General features: G+C 36.4%; 1 protein-coding gene across 3 annotated transcripts in view; it reads right to left on the bottom strand.

Annotated features, from left to right (window-relative positions):
• The window catches only part of KIAA2026 (KIAA2026 ortholog), an 82,140-nt gene that overhangs the window by 51,801 nt on the left and 15,244 nt on the right, over window positions 1–15,095 (bottom strand). For 2 of the 3 annotated variants that reach the window (XM_017506865.2, XM_017506864.2), the window contains exon 2: window positions 7,342–7,542. In XM_017506865.2, the coding sequence (XP_017362354.1) occupies window positions 7,342–7,542 (201 nt within the window). Of the gene's footprint in view, window positions 1–7,341; window positions 7,543–8,616; window positions 8,859–15,095 lie in introns of those variants that run through there. The other variant, XM_017506866.2, reaches the window with a different exon arrangement.

Consider the following 15,095-nt stretch of genomic DNA (forward strand, 5'->3'; position numbering starts at 1 on the left):
TCTTCGGCACCTTTCCCTCTTTCTAACACAACCCCTTCTGTGATTTCAAAGTCCTTTCTCTATCTAAATTTATAAAATCTATACTCTCAGCTAGTCTCTGACTAATTCTTGACAAGGTATTAGTATAGATTAGATTGTTTGCCTCTAGATCCATTCTCCACCCTTCACTGTAAGGTTTATCTGTATCAACAGGCAACCTCATTCTCAGTCTTTGCTTAAGTTCACAAAGTGGAGAGACGTGAGAAGTGATCAGAAAGATAAAAGAAAGTGGGATGAAGCATTTATTCTCTTGGTTCCCTTCTCATGAGGCTGCCTTGGGCTTTGTCATTCAATAAAAGGAATCTTCTCAAAACAGTCTCTTCTCTAGAACTGTTTCCTGGGTACCAGTTACTCTCTCTGCTTGCACTGGTTACAGCCTTATTTCTTAAGATTCTGCTACACTGTAACCCCTTTGAAAATAAACCTCCTTGAAATATCGTCATTTGAATGTGCCACACGTTTCTTGGCAGAGGAGAGACACTGATACCAACACTGATAGATACAACATCCAGAGAAGATGTTAAGCAGGCAATTAGGTCTGAAACTTAAAGGAGAGATCTGGATTATCTATCTGCCTATCCATCTATCCATCGATCCATCCAATCTATTTATCATCAATCAATCAATCAACCTAATTTATCTATCTCTATCTCCATCCTCAAGGGAGACACAAGAATGTTTATTATAGTATTCTATAATAGTGAAATAAAGAAACACTTCAAAATGTCCCATATCTTCTGGAAGATGGGTACACTGAAATACAGTCACATGATGTAATACTACTATATAGTTATTCTATAACACTTGAAATAAACTAGAACAAAACAGTTCAACATGAGTAAAGCTCAGATACATAAATAAATGAAAACAGAAAGTTGTGAGGGATAAAAGACTAAACTTTGGGTAAAGTGTACACTGCTCAGGTGATGGGTGCAGCATAATCTCAGAAATCACCACTAAAGAACTTATTCATGTAACCAAACACCACCTGTTTCCCAAAAACCTATTGAAATTTTATGTATGTGTGTATGTATGTGTATATGTACGTGTATGTGTGTGTATGTGTGTGTGTGTATTTAAGTTGCCATTTATATGAATGTTAAAGACATGCAAAGCAATGTTATATATTATCTACAATTATATACCTATGTAATTAAAACATTAAAAATGCATGGAAATGATCACTTTTTGTAGTCATGATGAAGTAACTGAATCAAACTTACCTTCCTACTGCAAGCAACTACAAACTGAACACAATATATAAAACATGCTTTCAGACATAGAACAAACAGTACACCAGCAAGATGACTAGCAGATGTACTCTCTGACTGTGATCACCAAGAGAAGTAAAACAAATGAGATGATCCCTACAACTGCCCAGTGCTAGGACAGTTGGTTTGAATATTTGTCCCCTCGAAAACTCATGTTGAAATTTAAAGCACAGTGTGGCAGTATTGAGAGGTGGGGACCTTAAAGAGGTTATTGGGTCATGAGAGTTCTGCCCAAATGAGTGGATTAATCCATGAATAGATTAATGGGTTATCATGGGAATGGGATGACTGCTTTATAAAGAGGAAGCAAGTGAGACTTGAGCTAGCACACTTAGCCCCCTCACCATGTGATGCCCTGTGCAGTTGTGGGACTCTGTAGAAAGTTGCCACCAGCAAGATGACTACCAGATATACTCCCTGAACTTGGACTTCACAGCCTCTATAACTTTAAGAAACAAATTCATTTTCTTCATAAATCACCCAATTTCCAGTATTTTGTTATAAGCAACAGAAAATAAACTAAGACATCCAGCTTTCTGACTGAAGGAGTAGACTATGAGCACAGATAGAGGGGAACACAGAGTTCAGTAGAGTGGAGTTGAGGGGATAGACATTGGCATTTGGGGAGGATGAAGCACCTAGAAGTTGTGAGATAATTCTAAAAGAAAGGAAGTTATACAGAACAGAAATCTATATTGTATTTTAAATTTCATATTTTTTAAATTATGGTATTATTATTTTTATTTTTTTTCCCAAATATTTCTGATTTGCAGTTGGTTGACTCAGTACATGTGGAACCTGCACACATGGAGAGCCAACTGTCTTGGCTGTGACTTGCTAAACTCCACAAAGTTGAATTTGACCAGAAAATTACAAGGTAACAATTTGGATAGCAACACAAGCTGGGGAGGTAACTTGAGTTCTGACCAGCTAAAGCAGAAAGTCCTCAGTCACCACTTAGGAGCATTTAGCAGAGGCATGAGAGGGATCATGTTGCAGGGCTGAATAAGAGTGAAGGCTATTTCAGACCTACCCCAAAACAGCTTAAAACTTGGACTTTTCCCATTGTTCTATAAGAATTTAACCACTTGCCAAAACAAAGCCTAATTCTCTTCAAAGGAGGTAAATAAAATTCCAGACTCAACGAAGCAATGTTCACAAAGTCTAATTTCCAATAAAAATTACTGGACATGCCAAGAAGCATAAAAATATAACATGACCAGGAGAAAAATAATACAAAGACTTAGAAATCACAAAAATGATGGAGTTAGAGATAAGAAATTAGAAGATGAAGATAATAAGAGAAATAAAGTTATATAAAAAACAGAACTAAATGTAACTTTTGGAGATGAAAAAATTATATTCAGTAAAAAGTTTGCTGGATTAGACATTGCAGAAGAAAATATGAGCAATCTGGAAAACAGCACAAAGAAGACTGAAAGTCTATGGATCAAAGAAGTAAAATGAGCCTCAAGCAAGATAAATACACACACACACCCCTAAGCTCACATCAAAAGCACATGACAAATTGCTGAAAGCCAGTAATAAAAAGAAAATCTTAAAGGCAGTTAGAGAAATAAGACAGATAACTCGTAGAGGAACAAAGATAAGGAAATCAGCAGGCTTCTCTTAAAAAACTATGCATAGTAAAACATGTTACGCTTAAACTGCTGATGGAAAAAAACCCGTCAATACAGAGTCATATATATGTGTGCATTACAACACACACACACACACACACACACACTCCTCTCCATCATTCAACATGTAAGGGAAAATAAAAACTTTTTCAGACAGGAAAAAAACTCAGAATTCACTGTTGGCTGACCTACATTATAAGAAATGCTAAAAGAGCTCTTCGGGCAGTAGAAAAATGATATCAGATGGCATCATGGATCAATATAAAGGAAGGCAGAATGTTGGAAGGATAAATGTATGGATTAAATATATTTATCTTCATTCTTAGATTTCTTCAAAACACAACTATTTAGTACACATACAATAACAGTGTACTGGGGGTTTAAAACACATGTAGAAGGAAAGTATATGACAATAGCACAAAGAATGAGAAGTGGTATAGCATTATTTGAAGCTCACTATGATAAATTAAAGCACATCCTGTAAATCCTACAGAAACTACTTTAAAAAAAAAATAAAACAATGAAGCAGAGCAGTATAATTAGCCTACAATAGAGATAAAATGGAATATTAAGGAATGTAAGAAATATTACCAGAGATAAAAAGGGACATAAGAAATAAGTCAATAAATCAAAAAACATTAAAGCCATAAGTATCTATGCATCTATTAGTAGAGTTTCAAATTACATGAAGCAAAACCTGACAAAACCCGGCAAAACTCGGAAAAGACAAAGGGTTACTATACTAAAGTTTGTATTTCTAGATAAATTAGCAATAAATAATTGTAAATTAAATTTCAAAATTATTTACAATTGCATAAAAAACATAAAACATGTAGGGAAAATGGTAACCAAATACATAAAGAATGTATACATTGAAAACTACAAAATACAGCTAAGAAAAAAAGAAAACAGAACAATTATCTAGAAATTGATAACTTCAATTTACTCTCAATCAACCTTCCCAGGCTTTTTCTGCAGGCATTAACAATATGATTTTAAAATTACACAAAAAGTGAAGATCCTAGTATAGACAAACGAATTTGGAAAAAAAAAAAAAAGTTGGAAGACATGCTATTTAATTTCAAGACTTACTGTACAGTTATAGTAATCAAATCAATATAGTATTAACATAAAGACAGACCTATAGCTAAATGAAACAGAACACAGTTCAGAAAGACTCACAAATATATGTTCAACTCCCTTTCAACAAAGATGCAAAGGTACAGTGGTGAAAGAAAAGTTTTTTTCAACAAATGATACTTAAGGAATGGCTATCCATATGGAAAAAAATAAAGTTTTCCTTACTTCCTACTCCACACAAAAATTAACTTTAAAAGGATAATAAACACAACCAGAAAAATTAAAACTTAGAAATTTCTGGAAAAAAATTTCCATAACCTTGGGTACGCTAAGATTCCTTAGGTAAATCACAAAAACATTTAAAAAATGGATGATTCAAACTTCCAAGGCAAAAACTTCTGCTCAAAAAACACTGAAAATGAAGGTCCTGGACTGAGAGAACACTTGCTGAACACATATATCTGACAAACGGCTTATATCCAGAATACATAAAGAATTCTTGGCAGGGCGTGGTGGCTCACGCCTATAATCCCCACACTTTGGAAGGCCGAAGCAGGCAGATCACCTGAGGCTGGGAGTTCAAGCCCAACCTGACCAACATGGAGAAACCTCGTCTCTACTAAAAATACAAAATTAGCCTGGTGTGGTGGCGCATGCCTGTAATCCCAGCTACTTGAGAGGCTGAGGCAGGAAAATTGCTTGAACGCTGGAGGTGGAGGTTGTGGTGAGGTGAGATCCCGCCACTGCACTCCAGCCTGCGTAACGAAAGCGAAACTCCATCTCAAAAAAAAAAAAAAGTATTATTACAGTTCAATAATAAAATGCATGGGAATGATAAATAAAAAGTTAAGACAGGCATTTCCTCTATAACAGAACTACAGGGAATCTTAACATCATTTATGACTAATACTTTTAAAAAAATTGTTGGGATGTGGGCACATAGGCCTTTTTTTTTTAAGGTCCAAGATACAAGTGCAGGATGTGCAGGACTGTTACACAGGTAAACATGTGCCATGGTGGTGTGCTGCACTTAACAACCTGTCACCTATGTATTACGCCCAGCATCCATTAGCTATTTATCCTGATGCTCTTCCTCTCTCCACCCGCCTTATTGGACCCAGTGTGTGTTGTTCCCCTCCTTGTGTCCATGTGTTTTCACTGTTCAGCTCCCACTTATAAGTGAGAAATGTGATGTTTAGTTTTCTGTTCCTGTGTTAGTTTGCTGAGGATAATGGCTTCCAGCTTCATCCATGTCCCTGCAAATGATGTAATCTCATTCCTTTTTATGGCTGCATAGTATTCCACAGTTTATATGTATCACATTTTCTTTATCCAGTCTATCATTGCTGGGCATTTGGGTTGACTCCATATCTTTGCTATTGTGAACAGCGCTCCAATGAACATAAGCGTGCACATGTCTTTATAACAGAATGATTTATATTCCTCTGGATATATACCCAGTAATGGAATTGCTGGGTCAAATGGTTCTAGATCTTTGAGGAATCACCATGCCATGTTCCACAATGGTTAAACTAATGTATATTCCTACCAACAGTATAAAAGCCTTCCTATTTCTCCGCAGCGTATGCTTTATTTATTCTTTGTTCTATGCTTAAAATATTTTATAATTTAAACCATTAACACCAAAAGAGATAGTTTAATTTATATAACTCTATTAAATTATCATAGTTACTATGATATTTAACAGAGCGTTTTCCTCCCATGGCTTATTCTCCTATGTTTATTTCAGGTCAGGGTACCCAAAGATTGAGTCATATTCATAGTTTCCTACTACCCATTCCTGCTTGGATATGTAAATTTTTTCATTATCATACTGAACAATTTGTTCAAAATGAGTTCAGTGTTCTTTTCTCAACCTGGACTCACATTTTCAAGCTCTTCTATTTTCTTTGCTATCATTTTACAAATCACAAGAATGGTATACTGCTTAAGAGCACGAGCTCTAGAGCCAGACTGCTTGGGTTCCAATCTTGAGTTTACTACTCAAAAACTATGATCTTGGGCAAGTTACTTAATCACTCTGTGCCTCAGGATAAATGACAAATACAAGTAAGGTGCTTAGAGCTAAACCTGGCAAATACTCGTGCTCAATAAATGTTAGCCATTCTTTCTTCTATCTTCTTATTGTTGATATTACTACTATTACAACTATTTTTTGACTTATCTTTGTCTCTTCCTTTATTCTCCCTATATCAAGGAAGATACTAAGTCTCACTAATTGTTCTTAAAACGATCTGATCTCTTTCAATTTCTCGTGACCAGTACTGGAGACGGTAACCAGTAGTGGAGGTGTAGACCACTACAGCCTTCTTCCCACAGCCTTCCTTTTCTTCAATTCTCCCCATTCCAATCTACTGTACACTACTGTCAAGTTAATCTTTACCCCTTTCCATAAGGCCTCCTTTTCTGTAGCAGGAATAGTTCTATAAAGCTCTGTACAAGAAAAAAAAAAAAAAGTACTTCACAGCACGTTTCCAAATTAATCACTGCTAGAAAAAGCATGGTGGTAGAAAGTCTCAATGCTGAGTTTTAATCCTATGAATTTCAAAGCAAGTTACATTTATTTTTACAAGAAGAGCAACAAAATATTATAAATTGCCTCTGACCAGCATTAACAAGTCCTTATAACATTAGTAATCACTCCTAACATAGTTTGCAATTTGATGTAATCCTATAAAAATAACTAGATTTTTTTGTTGTTGTTTTGTTTTTGTCGGTATAGAAACATCAGTGTCACTTACCTCTCTCGGCCCTGGTACTCTTTTTATAAATTAAAATGTTATATAAACACCATCACTCTTATGCTCCCAGACCTTAGAAGCTACCACTAATTGACCACAATACTTTTTCCTGATGAGCCCAGAGTAAGCACAGTTATTCAGGAAATTAATACCAATAGAGGAACAGGAAGAGGTGAATTTATGTCATGCTTGAACTATATAATCTCTGGAGTATCTCCTAATTTTAAAAGTCTATGATTCTGTTCTAAAACTACAAATCTACAGAAAATTCCTCTAATTTAAAACTTAAAATTAACTTGCGAATGAACACTACCAGAAATCTAGAAAGCATTCTGAAATATATTGTAGAAATTATTTTTGTATAGCCTCAAGATAAGTGCTTTTAAAATTTAAAATTATATTTTAAACAAGTTTTATTGTGGTATTTCATTATGAATTCACACTTCTGTAACAATGCATTTTGGAACACTACTAAAATGGGCCCAGAAATTTGATACGGGCACATAAAAATTATACAGCTGAAATCATGAAATTTTTTTTAACATTTACCTTTTTTCTTCTTTTGCTCTCAGTTGTTCTTCCTGTCTCAAAACTTGAACCATTATAGATTCAAAAACTCCACTTGTCAAGCCTGCCAAACTTCGCGGTGTTGACCGACGCCTTGTTGAAGTACATGCAGTTCCCTTCTCATCCTCCAATCCATAATAGCCTCTAGATGTAACTGCTATCGTTGTCTTTTCTCTCAAGTGCCTTGGAGAAGAATAAGTCAATTTACAAGGTCAAATCGTCTGGATAACCAATAAACCCCCTTAACCAGCATCTTAAGAATCCCTTTTGCTAACTACATAAAAAGTGTTTAAACCTTATTTACTTACCTTTGCTCTAAATTTTTATCCTCCCTACACAATTTCTCACACTCCTTATGTAAAAAAAAATCTAAGACTGAAACATTAAAAATATGATTTACTAAAATACGATCTCTTTGACGGAAAACAAAGCTTACTGTTTGCAATATATTTTATACTACCTATTATTGGTATGAGAAAATGTAAAATAATACAGAAACATTTTGGGAAAGAAAATTTACTGTGATACATAAACACTTTGAAAAAATTATGAACAGCCGGGCATGGTGGCTCACGCCTATAATCCCAGCACTTTGGGAGGGCAAAGTGGGTGGATCACCTGAAGTCAGAAGTTTAAGACCAGCCTGACCAACATGGAGAAACCCTGTCTCCACTAAAAATACAAAATTGGTCAGGCGTGGTGGTGCATGCCTGTAATCCCAGCTACTCGGGAGGCTGAGGCAGGAGAATCGCTTGACCCGACAGGCAGAGGTTGCAGTGAGCCAAGATTGTGCGACTGCATTCCAGCCTGGGCAACAAGAGCAAAACTCCATCTCAAAAAATAAAAGAAAAAATTATAAACTAACGATACATTATAATATATAATTATAGGTTGAAATTTGGAAACCTCCTGCTTAAACTGCAAAAAGAATCCAGGAATCTAGCTTTTCTCTTCAACCTCACCACAGTAAGGAGACATCACAAATGTTTTCTTACTTTATGATGTTTTTATTAATACATTGAGATGCTAATTTAATGCTTAAGATGATTTTAAAAAAAGAGCTTCTTAGCAATTCGCTTAATTATCCGTAAGTCCTCTTAAATTTGAAATAACTGATTTAAAAAATTTATATTAGGAAAACAAATATTACATTAAACTTATACAGTTTTTAAAGTTAGTCTAAAAACTGACTTCTGAATTTGCATTTGTATGATAGTTAATTGTAAAAAGCTTCAGAGAAAACATTTACTTTTCTACCTTTATAAAATATGCCAAAGCCTCTGAAGATGTTGTACCTGCCATTTCTACAATGGCAAAATCAAGTCAGTACTCAAATTAGCCAGGTCTGGTGGTGAGCACCTGTAGTTCCAACTATTAATATATTAATACTTGGGAGGCTACGGTGGGAGGATTGATGCCTGGGAGGTTAAGGATGAAAGCACTACTGTACTCCAGCCTGAGTGACAGAGATCCTGTTACAGAGATCCTGTTAAAAAAAAAAAAAAAAGTAAAGAAAAAAAAATTTATATAAATTAAAAGTTCATCCTATAGCTGTATTTCCCTGCTTTCCTACAGGCTTTAACATAAAATAGACTAAAGGTTCATTAAAATGTACATCTTTTCTTTTCTTTTCTTTTTTTGAGACAGAGTCTCTGTAACCCAGGCTGGGGTGCAGTGGCATGATCTCAGTTCACTGCAGCCTCAACCTCCCTGGGCTCAGATGATCTTCCCACCTCCGCCTTCTGAGTAGCTGGGACCACCATGCCTGGCTAACTTTTCTTATTTTGTAGAGACAGGGTTTTACCATGTTGCCCAGGCTGGTCTTGAACTCCTGGGCTCAAGCAATCAGCCCACCTTGGCCGCCCAAAGTGCTGGGATTACAGGTGTGAGCCACCCTGCCCAGCCAAACGTAAATGTTTATGACACAAAATATAATAATTGAAGTCCTGTCCTCCTTGGACTATGTCCAGAATAATTTATTATACTAAACTAGAATAACTTTTAACAACCTTACCCTCAATGCCATCTAGGTCCCATGAACAGTTAAGTATGACTGTAGGGTTACACCAAACGGTAGCACCATTATGTGCTTTCTCTGTTACAAGGGGAAAACATTATAACCAATTCAGTTTTAATTAGGGCATGAAATGGTTCTCCAATAATACAGAAGAATTTGGGCTAATATAGCATACCATTTTAGGTTGTGATCCTTCAGCATACAATGATATACAATTAACGATCTGGGCTGGGAGTAAGGAACTGTGGACCCAGGGAAGATAGCTAACTGGCAACAACAGATACTGAATGGGTATACTTGAATTTATTTTAATATAATGTTTTTAGTAGGTGAATTAATTCGCTGTGTAATTTTAATACTTCTCCAATACTAATGAAAGAGAACATTAATGGACAATGTTGCATTGAAAAATAATGACATCTCAGAGGTCACAGGGTATACAGAGCATTGGGGATAAAAATCCAATAAGTACGTAGCACATTGGGGATAAGGAAAATTGAGAAAAATGGCAAGTTATATGGCTAAATTGTTATGTAAAGTCAGAAACTGTGTTTTACTCTTAATAACCTCAGTTTTTTAAGTAGACAAGATGAAGGTATAAACCTTTTTAAATCAGTATTTTCTCAGGACAAAGACCAAAGAGAAAGTAATATCCTTTATTACTCATCACAAATTAAAATTTATAAGCTTTGATATTTATCACTCATAATTAAAAGAAAATCCAACCAACCATGCTGTTTCTCTCTTACCAACACGTAAAGATTAAAAAGACTGATATTACTCAGTGTTGGAAAGGATGTAAGGAAGGAAAAATTCCTAAACAACATTAGTGGATATGTTAACTGGCAGTCTTTCTAGCAGTCGATTTAGTAATAATCATTAAAGTTTAACATGAACATATCCTTTGACCCACCATGCTTTTGGGAATTTATTCTATATATGTACTTCTACAACTATGACCAAGAACACTCAGAGTACTACTTGTTATTTTTCAAAAACATTAGAAACATAAATGTTTTTCAATATGAGACAGATTAAAGTACTGAACACTACAACATGAATAGCATCCATCTATTAAAAGGAATCAGGTACCTGTATACGTACTCACTGTAAAAAATGTCCATGTTACACTGCTAAATGCAAAAAAGAAGTTTCTGATCAAAATATACTTTTAACCCAAAAAGAATTATCTATGTGCACAAGTGTGTGTGTGTGTGTGTGTGTGTGTCTGTATATATATATCATGCATGCACAGACACACTAGATGTCATACGTGTATTAGGTTTCATATGATATGTAAACATACATCTAGTAGTGTGTCTGTAGATGCATGAGTTCAAACTCTCATCTAGATTACCACAGTAGCTTTGTAACAGGCCTCCTGGCTTTGGCTCTGTTATTCTAGAGTCTATTCATATAGCAACCCAGGTAATCCTTTTAAAAAGCAAATTAGGGCTGGGTGATGGCTAAATACACTAAAATAGCTCTCCCATTGCAAATCTCAAACTTTTTTTCCTGCCTATTAGGGAAATCACACTATGAAATCAATCTGACAATAGTTTGAAAACAATAATATACTGCCATCCAAAAGCAAACACTAAGCAATAATTATGGTTATTGAGTTTTACACTTACTTTCTCCCCCCTTTTGTAAAGCACAAAGCATGAAAAGTCTTCTCTGTGTTAAGACATTCTAAATTTCAGAATTCAGAGGCTTGATTCTGTTTAAAATTAGTGAAATAGGCCGGGCGCGGTGGCTCAAGCCTGTAATCCCAGCACTTTGGGAGGCCGAGGCGGGTGGATCACGAGGTCAAGAGATCGAGACCATCCTGGTCAACATGGTGAAACCCCGTCTCTACTAAAAATACAAAAAATTAGCTGGGCATGGTGGTGCGTGCCTGTAATCCCAGCGACTCAGGAGGCTGAGGCAGGAGAATTGCCTGAACCCAGGAGGCGGAGGTTGTGGTGAGCCGAGATCGCGCCATTGCACTCCAGCCTGGGTAACATGAGTGAAACTCCGTCTCAACAACAACAACAACAACAACAACAACAACAACAAAAGTAAAATAAGTCTTAACAAGAAAGTGAATTAAGTTTTACTTATAGTTAATATACAAACTGACACTACTCCCCTACTAAAAATAGATATTTGAACACTTTTGCATTATGAGATTTTCTTTGGCTATCAAAAACAATTTACATGTGTCACCTATAGAAGCTGTATCAGCACACTTAAAAGTTACCTAATCTGCGTAAAAATATCCTAAATGAAGCTGGGCGTGGTGGCTCACACCTGTAATCCCAGCAGTTTGTGGGGCTGAGGCACGTGGATCGACTGAGGTCAGGAGTTTGAGGCCAGCCTGGCCAACATGGTGAAACCCCGTTTCTACTAATAATAAAAAATTAGCTGGGCGTGGTGGCAAGCACCTGTAATCCCACTTATTTGGGAGGCTGAGGCAGGAGAACTGCTGGATCCTGGGAGGCGGAGGTTGCAGTGAGCCAAGATCTACCACTGCACTCTAGTGCAGCGACAGAGTGAGATGCCGTCTCAAAAAAAAAAAAAAAAAATCTCAATGAAGAGTTTCAATAACTTAGTTCACCTATCCATTTAAAAATATTAAAATGCAACTTCAGTCCAAGGGTCCTGGCAAGAAAGAGATAATATGTTAAAAGGTGTGATGTTTGTTTAATTAAGGGACTATTTACAAATGTGCAGACAAAGTTGAGAGAAAATAGGAAGGGATAGTGAAGCACTCCGGAGCTAGTCACAGTGGAGAATTACTCTACCACTCTAAGCCCGATAGGTGGAGGAGAAGGAATAGTTGCTGGAACCGAGAGCTGTGACTGTAGGAGAGGGCCATATAATGATGGAGCACAGTTACTGGCAACTTGCAGCCCAGTAAAAAGGAAAGCTGTTAGAATAAATATTGCTGTCCTCTCTGTCTTCCCGTCAGTCTCTCCTACTGGCTGAACCCAATCAGAAGTCAGAGGACAAGGCATACTGGTTTGGTCCTTAGAAATCAGCCTGCTGGGGCAGAGAGAACAGTGCATAAAGGGTAGAAAATGCACAAGGGAGGGGCAAATGGAGATTAACAGCACAGCACATCTTAGTATTAGTTTTTAAGAGCAACTAATTAAATGAGAAAAGACAGAAATTTTACTGGTGAATTTCAACAAAAAACCTTGCATATCTGAAAGATAAGCATCATTCATCTAAGCTTCTGTCTACATTTATGTATCTTTATAAATTCTGAGCTACAACAGCCATTAAAACCAAGTATCAAAATAAACCTAGGTTAAAACAAGCCTTTCAAATAGCTCTACTGCCTAGTATGAAATCAAGAGTCTCAAAATTAATGAAGTATCACAATGCCCTCACAAGAAACTGTCGATAATGTTAAAAAACATTTTTTAAATATGCTTATTTACTCTCTCATTTTAAGTATCTAGTTTAGCTTATATTTTATAACATACAAAACATAAGAGTAAAGTATCTATAAATGATTTATTAAATAAGCATAATTGAAGGTACATAGTCAAAATTTTTGGTGATTGGGAAACCACATCATGAAAGTTTGGAGACCACTACCCTTATCTGCAGCTATAAGCTATATGATACACAATAAAGTTTTCAGGAAAAGAAGAAGTCTTCATACCCACAAAAAAGCATTTATCAAAGATAAACCTATTTCCTACTTGATCTTTACCTTCTACTTTCCCAATCATTAATTTTATTTCCCCTTAATTTCTTTTTCATCTTCCTTCAGACCTCCAGTCCCTTGTTTGACTCTCATTTGCTGTAACATAATTCAACCTCTTTTAGTTATTCACATAGATAACTAGTTGAGACCCATAATACATGACTAAACTCTTACCTCCCTGAAACAATTATATTTCTGTCTCAGGCATATAATCTCTCTCTTACATGTCAGCCAAAAGCCCCTTCATACTTCCCCTACTGGGCACTGTAGGAAAAAATAACCCCCTTGTAGTCTAACTATAACTTCAGCTGGCCTCAATTGTGCCTAATATGACTTCTTTGAAGGTTGTCAACTCCCTCTTTCATTATCCATAACAGCAATTTAAAATGCTACAATTATTCAAAAGCTTCATTCCATCACCTTGCAGGTGACTTTGCCCACCACTTATTTCAGAAAAAATGGTAGTTTTTAAGTAAGAGTTCCATTAACTTCCTGCTTTTCAAAAATCAAAATTATCTAAATCCAGGCCCATCCTTACTTTATGTCTCAGTGAAAAATGTGCCTCCAATCCTCTGATGAAAAATGAATCACTACACAGGTCTTCAGAATTTGTATTTCATTAATTATCTTATGCATCTTCAACTTCTATTTCTCTACCTGTTAGATGCTTTAGCATATAAATAAGTCCAACTTTGTTTGTTTGAGAAAGAGTCTCACTCTGCCGCCCAGGCTGGAATGCAGTGGCATGATCTCGGCTCACAGCAACATCCATCTCCCAGGTTCAAGCGATTCTCCTGCCTCAGCCTCCTGAGTGGCTGGGATTACTGGCGCCTGCCACCACGCCTGGCTAATTTTTTTGTATTTTTAGTAGAGACGGGGTTTCACAATGTAGGTCAGGCTGGTCTTGAACTCCTGACCTCATGATCCACCAGCCTTGGCCTCCCAAAGGGCTGGGATTACAGGCATGAGCCACCGCACCCAGCCACAAGTCCAAACTTATATTAAAAACACAACATTTCCCGGGTCATTGCTGATCCAATTCATCTTTCATTCACACATCAATCTACTATAATGTGGCATTTGCCTGCCCCTACTCCGCTGAAATCACTCTTCCCAAAGATATCCCAGTTATGAAATGCAAAGGATATTTTTCAGTTATTTTAGTCAATCTTTCTATGCCATCTGGTCACTCTTTCATTAAGAACTTGCATTGGACTGTGCAGAAAGAACAAATAGATAGGAAAAAGTGGAGAGAGAATAATAAATAAGGACAAAAATATTCATTCATATTATTCAAATTTATTCATCAAAATATTTACTGAGCAACAAGGATTTAGCAAAGAACATGCTGACAATTTGTACATGTGGAATGAAAAGTATAAACATCAAAGATGACTGATATATTCAGGATCAAACAATGATAACACCATTGATGAAAATGTGAAAGTCAAAAAGAAAAACAGGAAGACTGGGAAGGAGATTTGGGTTAGAAATATATTCAGTTTTAACATTTTGAGATAACAGTTGTACAACTAATTGGAAAAGTTCTATGGACAAAAATATGAAACTAAAACTAAAGGTGGGGGGCGGGGCTCAAAATATTGATTTAGGAACCTTTATGGTAAGTAAAGCCATAAAAAAAAAACCTCTCTAGAGGAATAAATATAGATAGATAAGATCTTAAAGCATAGCTTTAGGAATTAGCCACAGTTACAAGGAAAAAGCACAGCAAGAAAGAGGAAGGCTCACTAGATTAGCTAAATAATTTAAGAAATAGCACAATGGGGCTGCTGCAGTGGCTCATGCCTATAATCCCAGCACTTTGGGAGGCCGAGCCTAGAGGATCACGAAGTTAAGAGATAGAGACCAACCTTGCCAACACAGTGAGACCCCATGTCTACTAAAAACACAAAAAATTAGCTGGGCATGGTAGCACGTGCCTGTAGTCCCAGCTACCTCGGGAGGCTGAGGCAGAAGAATCGCTTGAGCCCAGGAGGTGGAGGTTGCAGTGAGCTGAGA

The sequence above is a fragment of the Cebus imitator genome, unplaced genomic scaffold, assembly GCF_001604975.1.
Source record: "Cebus imitator isolate Cc_AM_T3 unplaced genomic scaffold, Cebus_imitator-1.0 Scaffold364, whole genome shotgun sequence".
In the NCBI taxonomy this organism is placed as follows: Eukaryota; Metazoa; Chordata; class Mammalia; order Primates; family Cebidae; genus Cebus; species Cebus imitator.